This window comes from Oncorhynchus nerka, linkage group LG6 (assembly GCF_034236695.1).
Source record: "Oncorhynchus nerka isolate Pitt River linkage group LG6, Oner_Uvic_2.0, whole genome shotgun sequence".
Classification (NCBI taxonomy): Eukaryota; Metazoa; Chordata; class Actinopteri; order Salmoniformes; family Salmonidae; genus Oncorhynchus; species Oncorhynchus nerka.
Window position 1 is genome coordinate 52,404,651 of NC_088401.1, and position 25,570 is coordinate 52,430,220.

General features: G+C 41.3%; 1 protein-coding gene across 2 annotated transcripts; it reads left to right on the forward strand.

Moving 5' to 3' along the window:
- The first annotated feature begins 4,327 nt into the window (after nt 1–4,327).
- On the forward strand, nt 4,328–25,195 carry LOC115130600 (ubiquitin-conjugating enzyme E2 D2-like). Of its 2 annotated transcripts, XM_029661895.2 has the most exons (8): nt 4,328–4,666; nt 15,336–15,399; nt 15,483–15,514; nt 15,603–15,680; nt 15,820–15,925; nt 16,037–16,130; nt 16,310–16,359; nt 24,395–25,195. In XM_029661895.2, the coding sequence occupies exons 1-7, from the start codon at nt 4,643–4,645 to the stop codon at nt 16,356–16,358; spliced, it is 447 nt and encodes a 148-aa protein (XP_029517755.1). In that variant the 5' UTR covers nt 4,328–4,642; the 3' UTR covers nt 16,359; nt 24,395–25,195. The 2 variants fall into 2 exon arrangements, with proteins under 2 accessions (XP_029517755.1, XP_029517756.1); XM_029661896.2 differs by lacking the exon at nt 16,310–16,359 and having other exon boundaries at nt 4,329–4,666.
- The last annotated feature ends 375 nt before the right edge of the window (nt 25,196–25,570 follow it).

Sequence of the window (25,570 nt, forward strand, 5' to 3'; positions counted from 1 at the left end):
AAGGAGGCTCAACATCGTTTCTCAGAAGGCTGAAGAAATGTGTCTTGTCACCTAAAACTTTTACAGATGCACAATTGAGAGCATCCTGTCGGGCTGTATCACTGCCTGGTACGGCAACTGCACCTCCCACAATTGCAAGGCTCTCCAGAGGGTGGTGCAGTCTGCACAAAGCATCACCGGGGGTAAACTACCTACCTGCCCTCCAGGACACCTACAGCACCCGATGTCAGAGGAAGGCCAAAAATATCATCATTGGAAAACAACCACCCTAGCCACTGCCTGTTCACCCCGCTACCATCCAGAAGGCGAGGTCAGTACAGGTGCATCAAAGCTGGGACTGAGAGACAGAAGCTGTTTTTCAATCTCAAGGCCATCAGACTGTTAAACAGCCATCACTAACACAGAGAGGCTGCTGCCTACATACAGACTTGAAATCATTGGCCACTTTAATAAATGGATCACTAAATCACTTTAATAATGTTTACATATCTTGCATTACTCATCTCATATGTACAGTTGAAGTCAGAAGTTTACATACACTTAGGTTGGAGTCATTTAAACTCATTTTCCACAGATTTCTTGTTAACAAACTATAGTTTTGGTAAGTCGGTTAAAACATCTACTTTGTGCATGACACAAGTCATTTTTCCAACAATTGTTTACAGTTGGTCTGAAGTTCACATACACTAAGCTTGGAAAATTCCAGAAAATGTCATGGCTTTAGAAGCTTCTGATAAATGATGTCAATTAGCCCGAGTCAATTGGAGGTGTACCTGTGGATGTATTTCAAGGCCTACCTTCAAACTCAGTGCCTCTTTGCTTGACATCATGGGAAAATCAAAAGAAATCAGCCAAGACCTCAGAATTTTTTTGTTGTTGACCTCCACAAGTCTGGTTCATCCTTGGGAGCAATTCCCAAATGCCTGAAGGTACCGTGTTCATCTGTACAAACAATAGTACGCAAGTATAAACACCATGGGACCACGCAGCCGCCATACCACTCAGGAAAGAGACCTGTTCTGTCTCCTAGAGATGAATGTACTTTGGTGCTAAAAGGGCAAATCAATCCCAGAAGAACACCAAAGGACCTTGTGAAGATGCTGGAGGAAACAGGTACAAAAGTATCTATATCTGTCAATGGTGTGCGTACTGGGAGAGGAGTCAGGTGCAGGAGTCAGGAGAGCAGGGAGTTGTGAACAGGCACACACTTCATTTAGGCAGGAGAAACCAACAGATGGACGCCACGGCAACGAAACCTCCAGCCAATAGGCAAAAGTGCAAAACGCGCAAACAGTCACAATAATTATGTACAAACAAATAACCATACCTCGTGACAAAAAACAGAATAAACTAACACCAGTGTAGCGCATCAAAATTGACACGTAACACAAAACAATTTCACACAAAGACATGAGGAATAAATTAATGTTGTGTGATTGGGGAATGAAAACCAGGTGTGCAGGGAACAAGACAAAACAAATGGATAAATTAAAAATGGTCGCCGCTCCGAACAAGGAGAGGAGCCGACTTCGGCGGAAGTCGTGACATTATCCACAGTAAAACAAGTTCTATATCGAGATAACCTCACAGGGCGCTCAGCAAGGAAGAAGCCACTGCTCCAAAACCGCCATTAAAAAAAGCCAGGCTAAGGCTTGCAACTGCACATGGGGAAAAAGATTGTACTTTTTGGAGAAATGTCCTCTGGTCTCATGAATCAAAAATAGAACTGTTTGGCAATAATGACCATCGTTATGTTTGGAGGAAAAAGGGGGAGGCTTGCAAGCCGAAGAACACCATCCCAACCGTGAAGCACGGGGGTGGCAGCATCATGTTCTGGGGGGTGCTTTGCAGAAGGCTGGACTGATGCATTTCACAAAATAGATGGCATCATGAGGCTGGAAAAGTATGTGGATATATTGAAGCAACATCTCAAGAAATCAGTCAGGAAGTTAAAGCTGGGTCGCAAATGGGTCTTCCAAATGGACAATGACCCCAAGCATACTTCCAAAGTTATGGCAAAATGGCTGAAGGACAAAGTCAAGGAATTAAAACATTTGTGGGCAGAACTGAAAAAGCGTGTGTGAGCAAGGAGGCCTAGAAACCTGACTCAGTTACACCAGCTCTGTCAGGAGGAATGGGCCACAATTCACTCAACTTATTGTGGGAAGCTAGTGGTAGGCTACCCAAAACATTTGACCCAAATTAAACAATTTAAAGGCAATGCTACCAAATACTAATTGAGTGTATGTAAACTTCTGAACCACTGTGAATGTGATGAAAGTAATAAAAGCTGAAATAAATCACTCTACTATTATTCTGACTATTCTGATGTCAGGCTGGAGGTCAACCACATGACCTTTAACTGACATTGAACCACAGCGTAAGGGAAAGCAGTTCCTCCGGCATCCGGGTTCCCAGGTGGTGATTTTCCTCCTCGACCAGCAGATGGTGGGGTCATGACGTTGGAGCCACGACGTTGGAGCCACGGGAGGCCAAGGATGACTTTGTGTATGGGTGCTGTGATGAGGAGGGGAAAGCTTTCTTGGTGTATGGGTCCAATGATGATGGTGAATAGTGCTGTGATGTGTGTGATTGTACCAGATCCCAATGGTTGATTATCCAGGGCTAGAACCAGAAAAGGAGAGGAGAGCGGGTACAAGGGGGTGTTCAGGGAGGAGGCGAGGGCCTGGTAGATTAAATTCCCCATGGCACAGGAGTCCCCTAGAGCTGAAGTGACAACACGAGGGACGTCTAGCCAGTGAAATGGGAACCAGGAACAGTTTGGCTGAAAGCGATGATGAGGGACGTCTAAGCCAGTGAAATGGGAACCAGGAACAGTTTGGCTGAAAGCGATGATGGAATACTCAAGCCTACCGCGGAAGACGGATGATCATGAGGCTGCCCCTCTGCCCCCGTGGACCCAGGGTTGGGATACGCCAGACACCGCTGAAGCTGGTGCCCCTTCTGGCCGCAATAGAAACAGCACTAGCTGTTGGGTTCAGGCTCTGCCTCAGGACGGCCAAAGGAGGAAGGTGAGAGGCGAAGGGGACCGCCGGCGCTCCCGAAGAAGGTTGGCCAGACGGATGGCCACTGCGATGAGCCAGTCACAAGGAAAGGTGGTAGTCCCGGCACATCAACTTCGTCTGGACCTCCTCGCACATTAGTCTTCGGAATAGGGTGTGTAGCACCGGCTCAATCCATCCGTGGGAGGTTGCCAAGGGCCAGCAGGGTGCAGTCTGGTCACTTACCTCCCTCTATGCCTTCCGGTGGATGCTTGAAGACCGCCCTGAACAGAGCCATGAACCTCTCGTAGGAACCCAGCTCTTCCTCTCCTCTCTCCCAGACAGCTGTAGCCCACTCCAACGCCCGGCCGATCAGCAGGGAAATGACTGTGGCAACTTTGGACCTCTCGTGGTGGGGGCTCCTGTCTGATGGGTGAAATAGAGTGTGCACTGGAGTAGGAATCCACAGCATTTGGGTGGAGTCCCGTCATACTTGTCCGGGAGGGACAGTCGGAAATCATTTCACTGGGCGGACTGCTGTGTAGGCTTGGGGGCAGGCTCGCTGAAACTACTCATGGTAGGAGGCCCTCCGCTAGTTGGAGGTGAATCCTCTCGGATGGTGTCGAGGCGTTGGAGGATGCGGAGGACATTATCCATAGCCGCACCCAGTTGCGCCAGCTGATCGTGGTGTTGGTGGAGTAGGTGTCCCTGTTCGCCAAGCGTCTGGGAGATGTCTTTCTTTTCTGCTGCTTCCATATAGTGAGGAAGCATTCTTTAATGTATACACTGGGAGTCAGGAAGCAGGTGCAGAAGGTGAGATTAATTAATCAATAGAAAAGGCAGATAAACAAAACAGGAGCAGTGTACTGAACGTGACAAAACCAATACTGGCTAATGACTGAAGCTACTGAGGGCTAAATAAAGGGAGAATAATCAAGGTGATGATGAGGTCCAGGTGTGCGTAACTATGGGGAACAGGTGTGCATAATGATGGTTGCCAGACCAGTGGTTAGTAGACCCCCCCTAAAAGTGTAATCTGTAACATCAAGCTTTATATACGGGCATATCATGATGTTTCTACTTAGCAGGGTTTCCCTCACGAGGGCGGTCATGGTAGCACTGTCAAACCTTTTGAGATTTCAACAGATTTTTACATTTTATTATAAAATGAATAAATGATTGTCTTTATGTAAGGACATTCCAACCTTGTTTAGCATTACCTAGTCCAATTGTGGCATGATTGAACTATTTGTATCCGTTTGCACCAGTTTCAATGCAGGACTTTTCTTTTGAAGGCGAACCGCCGATTGCACTCATCGCGAATATTGCTCACTTCACAGTCGTGACCAGAAGAACGAGCTGAGCTAACGTAATCATTCGGCTGGTCAAGTTTGTAACGGCAACGTTAAAATATCAGTGCAGTCAAAGGCTGTCGACAAAGGAAAGCCAGAATATCATTCTATATTGATACCCTTGTCTCAACTGTAAAAGTAAAATTGTCAATTTTTGTAAAGCTAGCTAGGTAACTAACACGTTAGGTAGTTCGCCTTACACTACAGCTAATTGATATATGCTAGTTAGCATCACGTAGTTAGCCTGTGCTCTCCTTCGACAACCGCTCCCTGCTACGCACTGGCAGAATGGCCTTAAAACGAATTCACAAGGTAAATGGATTGTTGTTTGACGCTTTGCCGTAAATACTGCTTAATAATTTAGATCTTCTGTAGCAGGTAGCTAATGTGGTGAAATTGATATATGTCGTTTTAGTTAACTACGTTAGTTAATGTCGTACAGTGGGCAGCTGACTATAACGTTAGCTAGCTCGCTGTAACGTTAGCTAGCTCGCTATAACCTTAGCTCGCTATAACGTTAGCTAGCCAAGCGTGCTGCCATGGCTTTTGGTTAGCCATTTTAGCTAGCAGTAGCAAAGTGGCAACAGGGCCTAGCTTAGCTAGCTAGTTTTAGCCACTTTAAAGTGAGTGTGACCAAAACATTAGTAAAGAATCTAAGTAGCTAAAATCCAAGCTAAATGACTTGACCAACGTTAGGTTAGTTAGTGTAAAGTTTGTAAGCTAGTAACGTTATCCCTTAAACTTCTACTGGAGCTAAGAAGATATGGTGAAACCTGATGAGAGGGAGGATAAGGCTGTTGCATACCACTAACGTTACCAGCTCGTGGCATGTTTCGGGTTGGAGTTCCTTGCTGGAAATATAAACCTTGTCATGCAAGCTGGCCAAGTCAAGTGTTATCCTGGTGTGGGTATTTTATTCTGGCCTCTACTATTTTAAGAAACCACGGGCATAAAAAAATAGACTTAGCTAGCTGCTGTGGTATTACTACTATGTTAGTCTGGAATTGCTGTACCCCCCCCCACGCTCACCATTAAACACCTCTCCTAATATTGGTTTTGCAAGTAAATGTAGTTAGTTGAACACATACCATATTACTGAGCTTTGAATGTTATAGGGCCATGGTGTTAAGTGATAGGTATGCCTATTCTATTGTCATTGGCAAATATTCTAACTAAAACTCCATGGATGAGGTCACCAACATTACATTGCTGTAGTAGGTGTTAAACCAATGTCTACACCCTTAACCCCCCTAAAAAAAAAGTTATGTAAGGAGTATCTTATAAATGTTCCTTTTGAATAGATGTAAACGAATGTTGGCCTATGCTGCTAGCTGTTCACCTTAAGTGGGACAGGGCCCATGCCTAAAAATAAATTGTTGGTATTCCAGGATGTTGCTTCAAAGCCCTTTGAGTCCTGCCTGAAAATAAAGGGGAACATTGGTTGTTACTGTACAAATAACTTCTAGCATAAAGAACCTATTTAAATTGTAATTAGTTTCAAAGGTACTAGTAGATTAAAAACCATGAGCTGGCTCACACCCAGAAAAATTAGTTTGTGTGGAGGTGCTGACTAACGGTGAATAAACAATAAGGCACAGTGATGCCGACACGTTGGTAAATACCCATTAAAGTGCTGTGAGTTTATATATGGAGTATGCAACTTTATTTTGATAGATTATAGTTTCAAAGATACTGACACAATTGAACCCAGCATAGTTTATGAAACCAACAACAAAATGTAGACCTAAATATTAAGTACGATGCATATAACTCAGATTTATTAATTTGCTTATCAAAAACCTTTCTAATTTCACTAAGCCCACTCTAGGTTTGCTCAACCACAGAGAAGTGCTTGAGTGCAGATAGACACACACTGACAGCAATGCTGCTGTTGTCTTTCCCTCCCGTTTGGGCTCCCACAGTATAACACTGGTCAGGCCAATCCTCATTCTGACTCAGGTGTTTGAGTAAGACATTGCCACAATTTGTCAGGGTTAAGCTTTCATCTATCATGCAAAGTTCAGTATTCCCTATCGTCCGATGCTAATTACTTGCCCCAACTCACATACGCATCACTCAAGTCATTACAGGCCTATGTTTATTACTGAGTTATAGCTGGTCCGTATTTACATAATGGTTCAGTGTTGATCTTTCTAACCGGTTAGTTGACCATAGTGGTGGAATCCTAGGCCAATGTTACACAGGCTGTTACTGGTTGAGTGACAGCTGTGTATCTTTATACGCTAGCTCAGATTTGCACAGACACCACCTGTGCCTGACGGAAATACAGCCCACAGCTTCCTACTTGTTCAAGGCTTGACTTAAACGTCTTTTACTAATCTATTTGATGACAAACATTGTCTCATCCTCTCCCAATCAGACCTGTATGCAATATAGACGGTAATCAAAAGGACCCTGAACAGCTTCTGCCCCCAAGCCGTAAGACTGCTAAATAGTTAAATAGTTAGTCCAGGTAGCTATTGGTTATCTGCATTGACCCTTTTTGCACTAACTTGACTCACCACATATGCTGCTGCTACTGTTTATCTATCCTGTTGCCTAGTCATTTTATCCCTACCTACAGTGTGTTTGGAAACTATTCAGACCACTTCCCCTTTTACACATTTTGTTAAATCACAGTCTTATTCTAAAATAGATTTGAATATATTATTTAACCCATCTTCCCCCTACTACCCCATTATGACAAAGTGAAAACAGGTTTGTAGATATTAGTGATATTTTCCTTGCCAAAAAAAACGATACCGATAACCAATATAAAATAAATAGCAGCCTTTTAAGCATTCTAGTACAGTTAAATAGTTAAAACACACACATATGGACACAGCTGTCTAAGGCACTCCATCTCAGTGCAAAAGGCATCACTACCGTCCCTGGTTCGAATCCAGGCTGTATCACGTCCGGCTGTGATTGTGATTCCCATAGGACGGCGCACAATTGGCCCAGCGTCGTACAGGGTTTGGCCGGGGTAGGCAGTCATTGTAACTAAGAATTTGTTCTTAACGGACTTGCCTAGTTAAATAAAGGTTACACACATCACACTGACCAAGTTATTGTGTTGGCATTTACGTATGTCCCCAGTACCAGTAAAACATAATCAAAAACACATTTTTTCACTTACTTGCTGTGCTGTTTCGTTGTTTGTTAAGTCGTTTCATTCTCAACCAGGATTTCTATGGGATGTCGTTTGGGTATTTTCTTGTCAAAAAATATACTATAACACTATTTGGCGTGTCAAATAAGCTTGTTGACCAATCAGGACGTGAATATGACTGCACATCACATAATTTAATGTGTTCATTTTTTATGTAGTTATTACACATTGATTACACTATCACTCATATTTCATGTCACAACGATTCATTGATACGTATGCTATGATGCTGGTAAAGTTGTCTCACGCACCTACAGTGCTGGTCATAAAAAAAAGCTAGCTAGCTTATGGATACAAACAATGTTCTTCACCAAAAACATAGCAAAACATTGTTTCATTATATATAGTTAGCTAGCTAACTAGATTGCTATGTCATCATATAAAATAACCGTCATTAATAAGACGGTTCTTATTTGATTAATGGTCGGACCCATCTATGTGAAGCTAGCCACAATAAGGATTAGCCACAATAGTGGAATTTGTGGTTAGCCTTCAAAATATAAATATGGTGTAATTCTGCTGTTTCTATTAATTTCCATCACTGTCGATGACATACTTTAATTTTGAAGGCAAAGCGCAAATCCCACTATTGTGCCTAATTCGTTTTGTGGCTAGCTTCACAAAACAACCCGGTCCAGTCGAGCCTAACTAGCCAGATGAAGCTAGCTGGATGCTTATAACGTTATCTTTGGGCAACAGAGTTAAGTAGCTGGCTAGCTATTTATTTTCATGAGCTGAAGTAAAATTTCAATAGGCGAACAACAAGTGGCAACCTAGCTAATACTTACAAGGATTCCTAAATCGTTGCTAAGAATAATGGAAATGACTGCAGTTTTTACTGGTCATTGTTTTCAGGCTGGTTGTATTGTTGCTAGCTGGGTACCAAGCTAAAGCTAGCTACCCTAGAAGTTGCGGTCGAAAAAATGATGCTATATTACCAAAGTGCTATTCTAAACACATCGTTCGTGGCCGGTGTTTGCAGACTTTTTCGTACAGCTTTGACAGTGCTATTTTATATTTGTTGACACGCAAAGACCCAAACAGCGTTCCATAGTATGTATGTCGTGAAGCTAATATCAGTGACGCTATCACTGTGTAACTCCGGTAGGGCAACATCTGAAAAATAGCACACTTGGTAGTGTGTCCTGGTGCTCAACCAGTTGGCGAGAGCCAGCATCACCCACGACAGAGAACAGTTGATTGTCAAGGGCAATGAATTCCATTATCTTGGCTTTAATGGATTTCACATTTGAAATGTTATTCTTTCAAATGACTGCTCGACTTGTTGACTGCTCGATCCACACAGCAGACATTGTGGGCTAGTTTAGGAATGCTTTGTTGCACGAATAGCGCACAATTTTTCGTGCCATCATTACGTCATGTCCCTACGTTATATAGGTATGCACGACAGCTTTAACATCGGTTTTGCATGTATCTCCCGATTCCGATGTTGGCATTTTTAGTTAATATCGTCCGATTCCGTTATGTTCACCGATATATCGTGCATCCCTAGTAGAAATGTTTGCAAATGTATTAAAAATACAAACGGATACCTTATTTGCATAAGTATTCAGACCCTTTGCTGTGAGACTCGAAATTGAGCTCAGGTGCATCCTGTTTCCATTGACCATCCTTGAGATGTTTCTACAACTTGTGGTAAATTCAATTGATTGGACATGATTTGGAAAGGCACACACCTGTCTATATAAGGTCCAATAGCTGACAGTGCATGTCAGATCAAAAACCAAGCCACAAGGTTGGAGTTGTCCGTAGAGCTCTGAGACAGGATTGTGCAGAGGCACAGATAAGGGCAAGGGTACCAAAATATATCTGCAGCATTGAAGGTCCCCAAGAACACAGTGATGTCCATCATTCTTAAATGGAAGTTTGGAACCACCAAGACTCTTCCTAGAGCTAAACCTGTTTTTGCTTTGTCATTATGGGATATTGTGTTTAGATTGATTTGAGGGGGGGAAAAACTATTTAATCAATTTTAGAATAAGGCTGTAACGTAACAAAGTGGAAAAAGTCAAGGTGTCTGAATACGTACATACTTTACTGTATATGTACATATCTACCTCAATTACAACTGCACATCGACTTGGTACTGGTACCCCGTGTATATAGCCAAGTTATCGTTATTCTTTGTGTATTTATTCCTTGTGTTATAATTTCTATTCTCTCTGCATTGTTGGGAAGTGCCCATAAGTAAATATTTCACTATTAGTTGCACGGTATACTGATAACACGGTAATATCACAGTACCAAAACATCATGATACTTATGATACCAACATTTTAGAATTCTGTAGTACCGTTTCATATGATACTACCACATTTTTCAGCTCTTCTAAAGAACCAGCTGGCACCTATTATAAAAGTTTTATAAAGGCAGTTTTGTTCCTAAATTCAGTTGAATTTAAGACCGGGATGCGCCGGTCTAATAATATCCACTTCACTTTAATGTGTAAATCACGTGGCAGCTGTAATCCGCCAGCCGCATCCCCTGCCAACCCTCACTCACCTGCTTCTCTCCATCCGCTTTTCCTGCGCATCTGTTGCGCCACCCATTTAAAAAAAATATAGTTTAACCGTGATGGCGAGCAGGGATGCAGACCCTGATGAGTCTTCTGTTATATTTGTACATTTGTGACATTGGAGCAGAGCGAGAGAAGTTGATACATTGTATAATGTAATCGCCTGTTATAACCATGAGCACAGGCCAGTCTGATTACACTGAAAATTCGCTGTCATGCAGACTGAGCGCCAGAGAGGGGAAATGGAGCACAGCTTTGCGGCTGGCATGCTTGTAGCTTTACAGCAGAGAACGGCTTGTCTCTAGCCTAAATGGTTTTTAAAAATGACCTGTATTACAGGTGCTAGCTTTTTTTTCTTCCTATTTTGATTTGCGCTAATTTATACTGGTCAAAAATCTAAATGCAACATGCAACAATTTCAAAGATTTAACTGAGTTACAGTTCTTATAAGCAAATCAGTCAATTGAATTAATTAAATTAGACCCAAATCTATGGATTTCACATGACCAGGAATACAGATGTGCATCTGTTGGTGAACCTGTTGGTGTGCCTGATGAACCAAACCACTAATTTTTCTGATGATACCAACATATTTCATCACTTTGCTGCCATCAAGTTTAAAATGGTTTTTCCAGGATAACTTTTCATAAATTAGAACTCCAAGGAATCTAGTGGATGTGAATTGTTCCATTTCATTCACACCAATTGAGATCCTAGCTCAGTTTTTTAATTTTAATCTTACCTTTATTTAACCAGGCAAGTCAGTTAAGAACACATTCTTATTTTCAATGACGGCCTGGGAACAGTGGGTTAACTGCCTGTTCAGGGGCAGAACGACAGATTTGTACCAGATGTCAGCTCGGGGGTTTGAACTCGCAACCTTCCGGTTACTAGTCCAACGCTCTAACCACTAGGCTACGCTGCCGCCCCCAAGTTTTACAATATTTTGTGTTCTTACTAGTGAATACAATAAAGTTGGATTTTGTCAACGTTTAAAGATTAACAAATTATCTGGAACCATTCAGAAAATGTGGCCATGCCTGAGTTGGCTTCATTAATTAGTCAATCAAAATTCTTGTGTGATGAAAATCTAATTGGTATCATCAGCAAAGAGAATGGGAAGTACGGTAGAAGACACAGCAGCAAGGTCATTGATTATAGATTACAAATAACAAAGGTCCAATTATTGAACCCTGTGGGACGCCACAGGATATCTTGGCCCTGGTAGATGCTAATGTCATTTGCCTAAAAAAAAATCTCTATCATAAACATAACTATATAATCATGAAAACCGTAATAATGCAATTTAGAAAGTAATAGTTTGTCAACCATGTCAAATGTTTTGGATAAATCCAAAAAGATGCCAAGAGCGTATTCATTTTTAAGGGCTGTAAATATTTTATCCACAAGTTGCAAAAGAGCCATATCTGTGAAATATTTTTTTACGAAAACCATATTGGTGCTCACAGAGAATAGTTGATTTAAAAAAAAAAAAACAACGTTCTTTTGTACACCAATTTTTCTAGCATTTTAGAAAAACATGGTAGTACAGATATTGGGTGACTATTTGTAAAGCATATTTGATCCACAGATTTTAATAATGGGGATAACAATTTTCTAATCTTTAGGAACAATACCAGTTTGCATAGATTTGGTAAAGAGTTGAAGTCGGAAGTTTATATACACTTAGGTTGGAGTCATTTAAAACTCGTTTTTCAACCACTCCACAAATTTCTTGTTAACAATCTATAGTTTTGGCAAGTCGGTTAGAACATCTACTTTGTGCATGACACCAGTAATTTTTCCAACAATTGTTTACAGACAGATTATTTCACTTATAATTCACTGTATCACAATTCCAGTGGGTTAGAAGTTTACATACACTAAGTTGACTGTGCCTTTTAAACAGCTTGGAAGCTTGAGATAAAATCATGTTGTGCTGCAGGAGGGACTGGTGTACTTCACAAAACAGATGGCATCATGAGGATGGAAAATTATGCGGATATATTGAAGCAACATCTCAAGTTAAAGCTTGGTCGCAAATGGGTCTTCCAAATGGACAATGACCCCAAGCATGCTTCCAAAGTTGTGGCAAAATGGCTGAAGGACAACAAAGTCACGGTATTGGAGTGACCATCACAAAGCCCTAACCTCAATCCTATAGAAAATTTGTCGGTAGAATTGAAAAAGCATGTGCGAGGAAGGAGGCCTACAAACCTGACTCAGTTACACCAGCTCTGTCAGGAGGAGTGGGCCAAATTCACCAAACTTATTTTGGGAAGCTTGTGGAAGGCTACTAGAAACATTTGACCCAAGTTAAACAATTTTACGGCAATGCTACTAAATACTAATTGAGTGTATGTAAACTTCTGACCCACTGGGAATGTGATGAAAGAAATAAAAGCTGAATTAAATAATTCTCTCTTATTATTTTGGCATTTCACATTCTTAATATGAAGTGGTGATCCTAACTGACCTAAGACAGGGAATTTTTACTTGGATTAAAGGTCAGGAATTGTGAAACTGAGTTTAAATGTATTTGGCTAAGGTGTATGTAAACTTCCGACTTCAACTGTATATATTGTTTTTTAAAACCATCTTGCTTATGCCGCTCTATCATTGCTCATCCATATATTTATATGTATATATTCTTATTCCATTCCAAGCTTCTAAAGCCATGACATCATTTTCTGGAATTTTCCAAGCTGTTTAAAGGCACAGTCAACTTAGTGCATGTAAACTTCTGACCCACTGGAATTGTGATACACTGAATTATAAGTGAAATAATCTGTAAACAATTGTTGGAGAAATTACTTGTGTCATGTACAAAGTAGATGTCCTAACCGACTTGCCAAAACTATAGTTTGTTGACAAGAAATTTGTGGAATGGTTGAAAACCAGTTTTAATGACTAACTGTACGTATGAGATGAGTAATGCAAGATATGTAAACATTATTAAAGTGACTAGTGATAAAATTATTAAAGTGGACATTGATTTCAAGTCTAAAGAATGTGAAACGGCTAGCTAGTTAGCGGTGGTGCGTGCTAAATAGCGTTTCAATCGGTGACGTCACTTGCTCTGAGACCTTGAAGTAGTGGTTCCCCTTGCTCTGCAAGGGCCGTGGCTTTTGTGGAGCGATGGGTAACGATACTTCGTGGGTGACTGTTGTTGATTTGTGCAGAGGGTCCCTGGTTCGCACCCGGGTATGGGCGAGGGGACGGTCTAAAGTTATATTGTTACATAGGCAGCAGCGCCTCTAGTGACAAGCCACATTTCTTCAGCCTTCTGTGGATGAAGAGGTGCTGTTGTGCCTTCACCTCACTGCGTGGGTGGACCATTTCTGTTTGTCCGTGATGTGTACACCGAGGAACTTAACTTTCAACCTTCTCCACTGCTGTCCCATCGATGTGGTTTGGGGGGTGCTCCCTCTGCTGTTTCCTGAAGTCCACGATCAGCTCCTTTTTTGTTGACGTTGAGTGATAGGTTATTTTCCTTGCACCTCTCTCCCAGGGCCCTCACCTCCTTGTAAGCTGTCTCGTTGTTGTTGGTAATCAAGCCTACTACTGTTGTGTCGTCTGAAAACTTCCTGATTGATTCGGAGACATGCATGGCTACGCAGTCATGGGTGAACATGGAGTACAGGAGGGTGCTGAGGACACACCCTTGTGGGGCCCCAGTGTTGAGGATCAGCGAAGTGGATATGTTGTTTCCTACCTCCACCACCTGGGGTGTCCCATCAGGGGTTGAGACTCAGGGCCTCCAGCATATTGGAGTTGTTTGATGGGGCAAAAGTGTGACACTAATCAGGCCCCTGAGGACTGGAGTTGCCCAGGCCTTGTCTAGGATGACCGGTAAGGTGGAGGTGATATGATCCTTGACTAGTCTCTCAAAGCACATCATGATGACAGAGGTTAGTGCTACAGGGTGGTAGTCATTTAGTTCAGTTACCTTCTGCCTACTTTGGTTTCTTTGCATGTGGGGACAGCAGACTGGAATGGGGAGAGATTGAATATATCCGTAAACACTCCAACCAGCTGGTCTGTGCATGCTCAGAGGACGTGACTAGGGGTGCTGTCTGGGCCGGCAGCCTTGCGAGCGTTAACGCGTTTCAATGTCTTACCTCGGCCACGGAGAAGGAGAGCCCACAATCCTTGTATTATCCTCAAAGCAGGCAAGGGTGTTTTGTCTGAAGTGGCTAGTTTTCCTTTGGTAGTCTGTGATCTGAGGATACCTGGAACATATTCCAGTCTGCGTGATCAAAACAATCTTGAAGTGTGGATTCCGATTGGTCAGACCACCTTTGAATAGTCCTCAGCACGGGTACATCATGTTTGAGTTTCTGCCTATAGGAAGGGAGGAGCAAAATGGAGTCGTGGTCAGATTTGACGAAGGGGGGGGAGGTTCTTGTATGCATTACGGAAGTTAGATTTGCAGTGGCTATATCCTGAGAGAGCCATGTTTCCGTGAAACAGAGTATGTTACAATCCCTGATGTCTCTCTGGAAAGCAACCCTTGGCCTATTTTCGTCTACCTTGTTATATAGACTGGACATTGGCAAGTAATATATTTGGCAGCGGTGGGTGTTGTGCAAGCCAACAAAGTCTGACCAGAAGACCACTCCGCCTGCCTCTTCTTGGGCGACGTTTTGGGTCAGCCTCTGGAATCAGTTCAAATGCCCTGGGTGGTTCAGACAAAGGATCCGCTTGAGGTTAGGTGAAACACATGAACAAAGTACAGAAAATATGTGTATCTGTTGGTGTGAATGCGTTTGTGTCAAATCAGTGTAATATAGCTGAGTGACTTACCATAGGCCTACGAGATGGGGGGTGAATGACCAGCTGATCATACTTCAGGTATGAGACCATATTCTCTACCACTGCAATACAAGAAACCTGTTAAGTCACTGCCCACTTTCACTAGGGCCAAGACTAGTCATTGTGCATTGTCATTTTGAAAATTGTTTCCTCTTTTCCTCCGTCCCTAATTAACCTTTAGAAATACTTACTGTGCAGTGCTCTTTGCAACGGCAGCAATGTAAATACAATGTAAATGCCCTTCGAAATACAACTGTGAGGTCTGTGCAGTAGCAGTATCATGGAGTTTGCTGTTTCCAGTTGTCCTATAAAAGAATCACCAATGCACATGTGTTTGCAACCACAGCCATTATGCTGGATCAGCTAAATAGGTGGAGTTGAAGGGATGAGAAACTCAATAACCATGTTGGTAGGGGAATAGTGGGACTGATGGTGTCCTGGTTTGGTCCCTCTTTCAGGAGCTGAACGACCTGGCCAGGGACCCTCCTGCACAGTGTTCCGCTGGCCCTGTTGGAGATGACAGTAAGGCCAAACTAAGCACTTTTATTTGAGCGAACATTCTCAACATTGAAACATGTTTCTAACTGTATCTACTTGTTTTCCAGTGTTTCATTGGCAAGCTACAATTATGGGGCCTGTAAGTATAATTTATAAAGTGTTTGCTCGTTGAAGTTGCATTAGTTTTGGCTGGTCAGTGTGTCGTTGACATTTTTGTTTCTTTTCAGAATGACAGTCCATACCAAGGTGGCGTTTTTTTCCTGACCATTCATTTCCCCACAGACTACCCCTTCAAACCACCGAAGGTAATTCTTTTCTCTCCTCTTCCTCTGTTCTATTACAATTAATAGTTTTCTTGATGCATGTAGACGATTGAGGAAGTATGGTTTCCGTTGATCTTATGTAATCATGTGTTTGATTGCTGCTCCAACCTTTTCATTGCAGCTAGCATTCACCACAAGAATTTATCACCCAAATATTAACAGTAACGGCAGCATCTGCCTGGATATTTTGAGATCACAGTGGTCTCCAGCATTAACTATCTCTAAAGGTAGGATGTTTGTTGTTTTTCATGCTTTTGATACACATTTTTACCTTGACTTCATTTCAATTCACATGCCTAAGATCCACTTCTAATACTTGTTTCTAATCTCCTTTTCAGTACTTTTGTCCATTTGTTCTCTCTTATGTGACCCCAACCCTGACGACCCGTTAGTGCCAGAAATCGCCCGTATCTACAAAACAGATACTGAAAAGTAAGTATACTGTAGACCCAGCTTTGTCCTACATTTTGTTCATGAACTGCATACTCTAATATTTGTGAAAAATATTATGCCACTTTTTGATCCGAGACTTGAACGAGATAGGTGCTAAATGATAGTTAATTCCTATAATGTCATATCTTTATAATATAGGACCTTTCCTTCCATATCAGGTATAATAGACTAGCGAGAGAATGGACAGACAAGTACGCTATGCTTTAGGGTAAGACTGCCCTGCATTGTGAAGGGAGTGGACCGTGTGTGTGTCTGTGGTGGAGCTTTATGGGTTGTGACCAGGGGAGAAGGACTCCTCTCCCTTCTCATTGAAGCCACGAAGTTCAAGGCCGACCGTGGTACTGCAGGCATTGTTTGCAGAAAACAAGACCCCCCCCCTTGGTTGTGGTTATAGTGAAGTGGAAAATGAATTTTTTTGTGTAAATAAAAATATAATTTTTGATGACAATCATGGCACCAATAATTACTTTTACTACACCAGGTGTATTTCCTGAATATTTTAAAATCGTACACAGGTTATGAGGATAATTTTATAGCTAATGGCAGCCTGCAGTACCCCGGTCGGCCTTCAATTTGAGATACTCAATGAGAGGGGGCAGCACTGAGCTAGCCTGCAACGTCACTTCCCGGTGTAGCTCAAACTGCATGTTATGTCTACATAAATCTCTGACATGAGACGCCATCGCAACTGATTTATTTGACTTCAAATGCGGGAATGAGTGGTGTCATGCGATCAATAGCTTTGGCCAGACATTTTTTTGTGGGTGGGCCTGCAGAAATGTGAGTGGGCCCCAAAAAACATAACGTCTAACTTCCTGCAATTCTACACATTTTGTCATTGGGTAGAGAGGAAACTGTGCCATTTTATAGCTAATCTCATGCTATTCTATACATTTTGCCATGAGGTTGAAATAATTTTGCATTTGAAAGCTAATTAAAGTTAAAGTATAAGTGTGACTGTGATAAAGGCACTGGATTATGAGCTGTCTTGTTTGCTAATGAAGTAAGCAGTGGCATGGTGCATATAGCCATAGAAGCACAGTGGTTTCTGCCTCAATGCAGTCATATTCTTGGCTTATTAGTGGTGTGGCTTTCAGTTAAATGTCATTCCAGTTCATCTGAATGTCATTCCAGTGCATTGCTTGCTATGAATTCTATCTGATGGTGTTTGCATGTTTAGGTAAGAAGACAAATGTCCTGTTTGGAACACTAACAAGTAGAGAGCATTCAAAAAATATACACAGTACCAGTCAAAAGTTTGGACACCTACTCATTCGAGCGTTCTTTTTTATTCTTTACTATTTTCTATATTGTAGAATAATTGTTTAGACATCAAAACGAAAACAACACATATGGAATCATGTAGTAACCAAAAAAGTGTTAAACATATATTTGAGATTCTTCAAAGTAGCCACCCTTGATGACAGCTTTGCACAATCGGCATTCTCTCAACCAGCTTCATGAGGTAGTCACCTGGAATGCATTTCAATTATCACGTGTGCCTTGTTAAAAGTTAATTTGTGGAATTTCCTTCCTTAATGCGTTTGAGCCAATCAGTTGTGTTGTGACAAGGTAGGGGTGGTATACAGACGATAGCCCTATTTGGTAAAAGTCCAAGTCTGTATTATGGCAAGAACAGCTCAAATAAGCAAAGAGAAATGACTGTCTGTCCTTTGGTCTAATGAGACCAAATTTGAGATTTTTGGTCCCAACCGCTGTCTGTGTGTGGTTCTCACCATGAAGCATAGAGGAGGTGTGATGGTGCTTTGCTGGTGACACTCTCAGTGATTTATTTAGAATTCAAGACACTTTTAAAAATGTATTTTTTCAACTTTTACCCCTGTTTCTCCCCAATTTCGTGGTGTCCAATTGTCTCATCGCTGCAACTCCCATACAGTCTTGGGAGAGGCGAAGGTCGAGAGCCATGCGTCCTCCTAAAGACAACCGAACCAAACCGCACTGCTTCTTGACACAATGCCTGCTTAATCTGGAAGCCAGCCAGACCAACGTGTCGGAAGAAACGCCGTACAACTGGTGACCATGTCAGCGTGCATGCACCCGGCCCGCCACAGGAGTCGCTAGAGCGCGATGGGACAAGGACATCCCTGTTGGCCAAACCCTCCCCTAACCCGGACCACGCTGGGCCAATTGTGCGTCGCCCCATGGGTCTCCCGGTCGCAGCCGGCTGTGACAGAGCCTTGACTCGAACCAGGATCTCTAGTGGCACAGCTAGCAACTGCGATGCAGTGCCTTGGACCACTGCACCACTCGGGAGGGCCCAAGATACACTTAACCAGCATGGCTACCACAGCGTTCTGTGACCCAAAACACACCTCCAGGCTGTGTAAGGGCTATTTGACCAAGAAGAAGAGTGATGGAGTGCTGGATCAGATGACCTGGCCTCCACAGTCACCCGACCTCAACCCAATTGAGATGGTTTGGGATGAGTTGAACCGCAGAGTGAAGGAAAAGCAGCCAACAAGTGCTCAGCAAATGTGGGAACTACTTCAAGACTGTTAGAAAAGCATTCCTCATGAAGCTGGTTGAGATAATGCCAAGAGTGTGCAAAGCAGTCAAGGCAAAGGGTGGCTACTTTGAAGAATCTCAAGTGTAAAATGTATTTTGATTTGTTTTAACACTTTTTGTTTTTGGTTACTCCATGATTCCATATGTTATTTCATAGTTTTGATGTCTTCACTATTATTCTCCAATGTAGAAATAGGAAAAATAAAGAAAAATCATTGAATGAGTAGGTGTCCAAACATTTGATTGGTACTGTGTGAGATGTATACCAAACATTAGGAACATCTACCTAATATTGAGTTGCACCCCCCCTTTTGCCTTCAATATGTCAGGGCATGGACTCGACAAGGTGTCCAAAGCTTTCCACAGGGATGCTGACCCATGTTGACTCCAATGCAGTTGTCAAGTTGGCTGGATGTTCTTTGGGTGGTGGACCATTCTTGATACACACTGGAAACTGTTGTGTGGGAAAACCCAACAGCGTTTCAGTTATTAACACAAACTGTTGCGCCTGGCACCTACTACCACCCTCTGAATTGCACACACACAATCCATGTCTCAAGGCTTAAAAATCCTTTTACAAGTCTCCTCCCCTTCATCTATACTGTTTTGAAGTGGCTTTAACAAGTGACATCAATAAGGGATAATAGCTTTCACCTGCATTCACCTGGTCAGTCTGTAATGTAAAGAGCAGGTGTTCTTAATGTTTTGTACACTGCGTGTATATACACTGAACAAAAATATAAACGCAACATGCAAAGATTCTACTGAGTTTTGCTAACCTCTCTGGATTAAAACCTAATTATATGTGCTATATTATGCATGGGATCACTAAAAGAAATTACATTTTACATTACTGTGTAGTTTACCAATAAAATGGTCTAACGGGGATGTGGACATACTCAGTATACATATCCCAAAAGAAAGAAATTATCTCACTCCAATAAATGTTTATAGAAAGTTAGCAAAAATAGATAAGATCTTGCGACCATGGAAAGGAAAATGCCTGTCTATTTGTGGAAAAATCACCCTGATTAACTAGTCATATCACACTTTACCTATTTGCTTATGGTTTTGCCTACACCTAGTGACCTGCTTTTTAAATTATATGAACAAAAAATATTCAATTTTATTTGGAATGACAAGCCTATTTATATAACGAATATGAATTAGGAGGGCAGAAATGATTAAATATTAAAGCATTAGATGTCACTAAAGGCATCAGTCATACAAAAGTTATACTTCAATCCAAACTGGTTCTTTTGTAAATTGGTAGGAATGTCTCACCCCATCTTCAAGAATACATTATACAACTGCTCACTTTCGGTTATTTAAAATCAAAATAATTTCCAAAATATCGTCATATTTTAAAACGAGCTTTAGAAAGTTGGTTGCAATTTCAGTTAATCCACCTGAAAAGACAGAACAAATAATACAACAAATATTGTGGTTAAACTCAAATATACTAATTGATAAAAAAAATCGATGAAATGTTTTAAAGGTATAATTTTAGTGAATGAAATCATAAATAGGACTGGTGGAGTTGTCACACATGCAGCTAACACAGACATGGGAATGTCTGCTCTACCCAAAATTACAACCAACTTATTGCAGCATTACCACAAAAATGGAAGAGGCAAGTGGAAGGGGAAAAAAGTAAGGAACTTGTCTGGCGGCCCTGCATTAAAGAACATAAATGGTTAAAGAAAAGTGTGATAAATACAAACATATACCAATTTAAGGACCAAAAGATTAACAGCTGTGCCAAATACATTGCAAAATAGTTGGGAAGAGATTTTTGATGTTCCCATTTCATGGCAAAGGGTTTATGAATTGATACGCAAAACACCGGATTCAAAACATTTTCAATTTAAATTCCTGTACAAAATTATTGCGGGATACATTCTTCCCAGCTCTGCAGATTTTGCTGTGAGGCAGTCATTAGATAATTTATTTTGATACTGTCCATATGTAGCTTGTTTTTAGTTACAGGTCCAGGAATGGCTGAAGAATTGCAACATTTACCTAGAACTAATGCTGCAGATGGCAACACTGGGTGACTTGAAAAGCCATAGTCAAATCGATCAATAATATAATCATTAATTTAGCAAAAATGTTTATTTTAATTTACAATCTGTAGAAGCTATGAGAATAGAAAGGTTCAGTGCTGTTGTGAAGCATCACAGCACAGTTGAAAAATATTTGGCAAATAGAAATCCAAAATGGATGGTGATGGGAGGGGTTGAATGGAGCTGAAGGGTGGGACTAATAACAACAAGATAACAAATGTAAAACATACAGGGTCTGTAAAATGTATATAGGTTCAGAAATGTTGTGAAATAGCACAGTTACAAATAGAAATCCAAAATGGATGGTGATGGGAGGGGTTGAATGGAGCTGAAGGGTGGGACTAATAACAACAAGATAACAAATGTAAAACATACAGGGTCTGTAAAATGTATATAGGTTCAGAAATGTTGCGAAATAGCACAGTTACAAATAGAAATCAAACTGGATGGACATCAGAAATAGAGGAAGGACTAAAAACAAACAAAATATAATGATTGTAAAATAGATTGTCTAAAAATGTGTATAATAAGTATAAACTGAAGGTAGAAGCCTAAGTGTTGTTTATTAGTTTACTCCAATTGGGGGAAGGGTGGTAGGGTTTGCAGGGAATATGAAAGGTATATATATATATATACACACACATTTTTTTTTAAATATACCTTTCATATTCCCTGCAAACCCTACCACCCTTCCCCCAATACACACAGTGCCTTGCGAAAGTATTCGGCCCCCTTGAACTTTGCGACCTTTTGCCACATTTCAGGCTTCAAACATAAAGATATAAGACTGTATTTTTTTGTGAAGAATCAACAAGTGGGACACAATCATGAAATGGAACGACATTTATTGGATATTTCAAACTTTTTTAACAAATCAAAAACTGAAAAATTGGGCGTACAAAATTATTCAGCCCCTTTACTTTCAGTGCCGCAAACTCTCTCCAGAAGTTCAGTGAGGATCTCTGAATGATCCAATGTTGACCTAAATGACTAATGATGATAAATACAATCCACCTGTGTGTAATCAAGTCTCTGTATAAATGCACCTGCACTGTGATAGTCTCAGAGGTCTGTTAAAAGCGCAGAGCATCATGAAGAACAAGGAACACACCAGGCAGGTCCGAGATACGGTTGTGAAGAAGTTTAAAGCCGGATTTGGATACAAAAAGATTTCCCAAGCTTTAAACATCCCAAGGAGCACTGTGCAAGCGATAATATTGAAATGGAAGGAGTATCAGACCACTGCAAATCTACCAAGACCTGGCCGTCCCTCTAAACTTTCAGCTCATACAAGGAGAAGACTGATCAGAGATGCAGCCAATAGGCCCATGATCACTCTGGATGAACTGCAGAGATCTACAGCTGAGGTGGGAGACTCTGTCCATAGGACAACAATCAGTCGTATATTGCACAAATCTGGCCTTTATGGAAGAGTGGCAAGAAGAAAGCCATTTCTTAAAGATATCCATAAAAAGTGTTGTTTAAAGTTTGCCACAAGCCACCTGGGAGACACACCAAACATGTGCAAGAAGGTGCTCTGGTCAGATGAAACCAAAATTGAACTTTTTGGCAACAATGCAAAACGTTATGTTTGGCGTAAAAGCAACACAGCTCATCACCCTGAACACACCATCCCCACTGTCAAACATGGTGGTGGCAGCATCATGGTTTGGGCCTGCTTTTCTTCAGCAGGGACAGGGAAGATGGTTAAAATTGATGGGAAGATGGATGGAGCCAAATACAGGACCATTCTGGAAGAAAACCTGATGGAGTCTGCAAAAGACCTGAGACTGGGACGGAGATTTGTCTTCCAACAAGACAATGATCCAAAACATAAAGCAAAATCTACAATGGAATGGTTCAAAAATAAACATATCCAGGTGTTAGAATGGCCAAGTCAAAGTCCAGACCTGAATCCAATCGAGAATCTGTGGAAAGAACTGAAAACTGCTGTTCACAAATGCTCTCCATCCAACCTCACTGAGCTCGAGCTGTTTTGCAAGGAGGAATGCGAAGAAATGTCACTCTCGATGTGCAAAACTGATAGAGACATACCCCAAGCGACTTACAGCTGTAATCGCAGCAAAAGGTGGCACTACAAAGTATTAACTTAAGGGGGCTGAATAATTTTGCACGTCCAATTTTTCAGTTTTTGATTTGTTAAAAAAGTTTGAAATATCCAATAAATGTCGTTCCACTTCATGATTGTGTCCCACTTGTTGTTGATTCTTCACAAAAAAATACAGTTTTATATCTTTGTTTGAAGCCTGAAATGTGGCAAAAGGTCGCAAAGTTCAAGGGGGCCGAATACTTTCGCAAGGCACTGTATATATATATATATATAAAACAAACACACACCAAAAAAAAAAGAAATGGGGGATAGGAAATGATACAGACAATTACATTGATGGAAGCAACAATCGTTCCGCAATATTAAGCTGATCCACCCCTAAGAAGAAAAAATTAGATTTTACCGAGTTTGGGTTTGTAGAAAAAAAATCTAGCAATTGAAATAAATAAATTAGGCCCTAATCTATGGATTTCACATGACTGGGCAATAGCGCAGCAATTAGTGTGCCTGGGAGGGCATAGGCCCACCCACTTGGGAGCCAGGGCCCTCCACTGGGGAGCCAGGCCCAGCCAATCAGAACGAGTTTTTCCCCACACAGGCTTTAATACAGACAGAAATACTCCTGAGCACCCCCCTCAGACGCTTCCGCATGTTAAGAAGCCAGATGTGGAGGTCTTGGGCTGGCGCGCTTACATGTGGTCTGTGGTTGTGAGGCCGGTTGGATGTACTGCCAAATTCTCTAAAACGACGTTGGAGGCAGCTTATGGTTGAGAAATGAACATTCAATTATCTGGCAACAGCTCTGATGGACATTCCTGCAGTCAACATGCCAATTGCACGCTCCCTCCAACTTGAGACATCTGTGGCATTGTCTTGTGTGTGACAACTGCACATTTTAGTGGCCTTTTATTGTCCCCAGCACAAGGTGCACCTGTGTAATGGCCATGCTGTTTAATTAGCTTCTTGATATGCCACACCTGTCAGGTGGATGGATTATCTTGGCAAAGGAGGAAAATGCTCACTTAACAGGGATGTAATAAAATTTGTGCACAACATTTTAGAGAAACTTTTTGTGCGGAAGGAAAAGTTCTGTGAATTTGTCAACTCATGAAAAATGGGACCAACACTTTACATGTTGCATTTTATTTTTTGTTCAGTGTATATCTTTTTTTTGTTGCTCAATATGATTGGGTGGTCCTGGCTCTTCAGTGGATGGGCCGGGACCACCGCTGCCTTTATACAGTTGATATATACAGTCATTGGTTGTGACAGTGATATTATTGACAGCACTTCAACTAACTCTAGGCAGACATATTTGGCCGCTCTAAATAAATTTGCCTTTGCTTCGGTAGATTTGGGCTTGGTTCTGACGGTATTTCCACTGTCTGGGACTGTTTATATTCCATTTTGGTGGGACTATGGGGGATTTTATGTGTGAACATCGTAGATCTCAAGTTCAACTTGGGTAGTTGGCAACCTGTTGCTGTGTTGTAATGCATGGCGTTCTTGATCTTCACACCCCTTGTCTATTGTGTAATGACAGTCTATTTTCTTTTTGCTGATTTGTTCTATCTCCACAGGTACAACAGAATAGCCCGGGAATGGACTCAGAAGTATGCCATGTGATAATCTGTCATGGTCGTAACAACTTGCATTATAGATGGAATAAACTTTCAATTACTGTAATTCTTTTGCCCATTCGGCCGCAATCCCTTACCATCAGCCAATAACAGTAAATATATTTTTCGCCCATGCTCTTAACAAGGAAAAATGTCTCCATGGCCCCCTTCTTTCCAAAACATGCTAATTGATCAGAACTCTCATTGGAGCATGTATCTGTATAAAGCCAACCACAGCCACTTTGTGAAGAGCTCTTGATTTCTCTAAGTTTGCGCAGAAAGTGCCAACTAAAAGGAATAAGGATTCTCCAAATGTCACAATTTCTGTATTGAGAGGATCAACATGGTGCAATCACATTTTTGTAAGATTTGCCAATATCGTTAGAGAACTGAGGTCTGTGAATATTATACACTTACTCTTAACTGTTTGAATGGAGAATTGCTGAAGTTAGCTATATCTGCAGTAAATAAGGACAAACATTTTATGCATGTTGATAAGATAAATAATTGGTTTATGTGCTGCTGAGAATGAAAAGAGTTGAGAGCAAACGTGTCCACTTTTTAAAGTTTCACCTTTTTTGTTAATCCTTTTCCTTTTGTTGTTTTTAGAACGGGAGCCATTAGTTAATCCATCATCCACAACACTGTTCTCGCTTTTGCACTGAATACGTTATTCAAAGCTCTATGGCTGATCGATCAACTAATAGCTCTGCTATTTAATGGTTACTTTTATTTTTTTTCTCAATAAAGTTGAACAAATAACCCTCTGGTATTCTGGTGTGTTTTGTAACATAACTACTTTTTAAATGTATGAACATGGAGATGCATTGGGACTGTTGTTGTTAGTCTCTTCTGGTTGCACTACAAGTAGAAAACGATATGCTGCTGAGAACCCCTCAACAACTGTGGGGCTATTTATATGCCCCCCATGACTAGAGCAGCTATGGCCTTTCAGATGTAATCGTAGCCATGTCTTTTCCTAGACTCCTTACCTCCATTTAAGCAAATCTTTGAAGACTTGGACTGGTCAGAGCAAGTCCACATCAGTATTGAGATGCACCTGGATGCTGTTCTCTGGATGCTGAATGCCTGCATTTTGAATCCGTAAATGTTTATTTACAGTTTGGTCATTTAGCA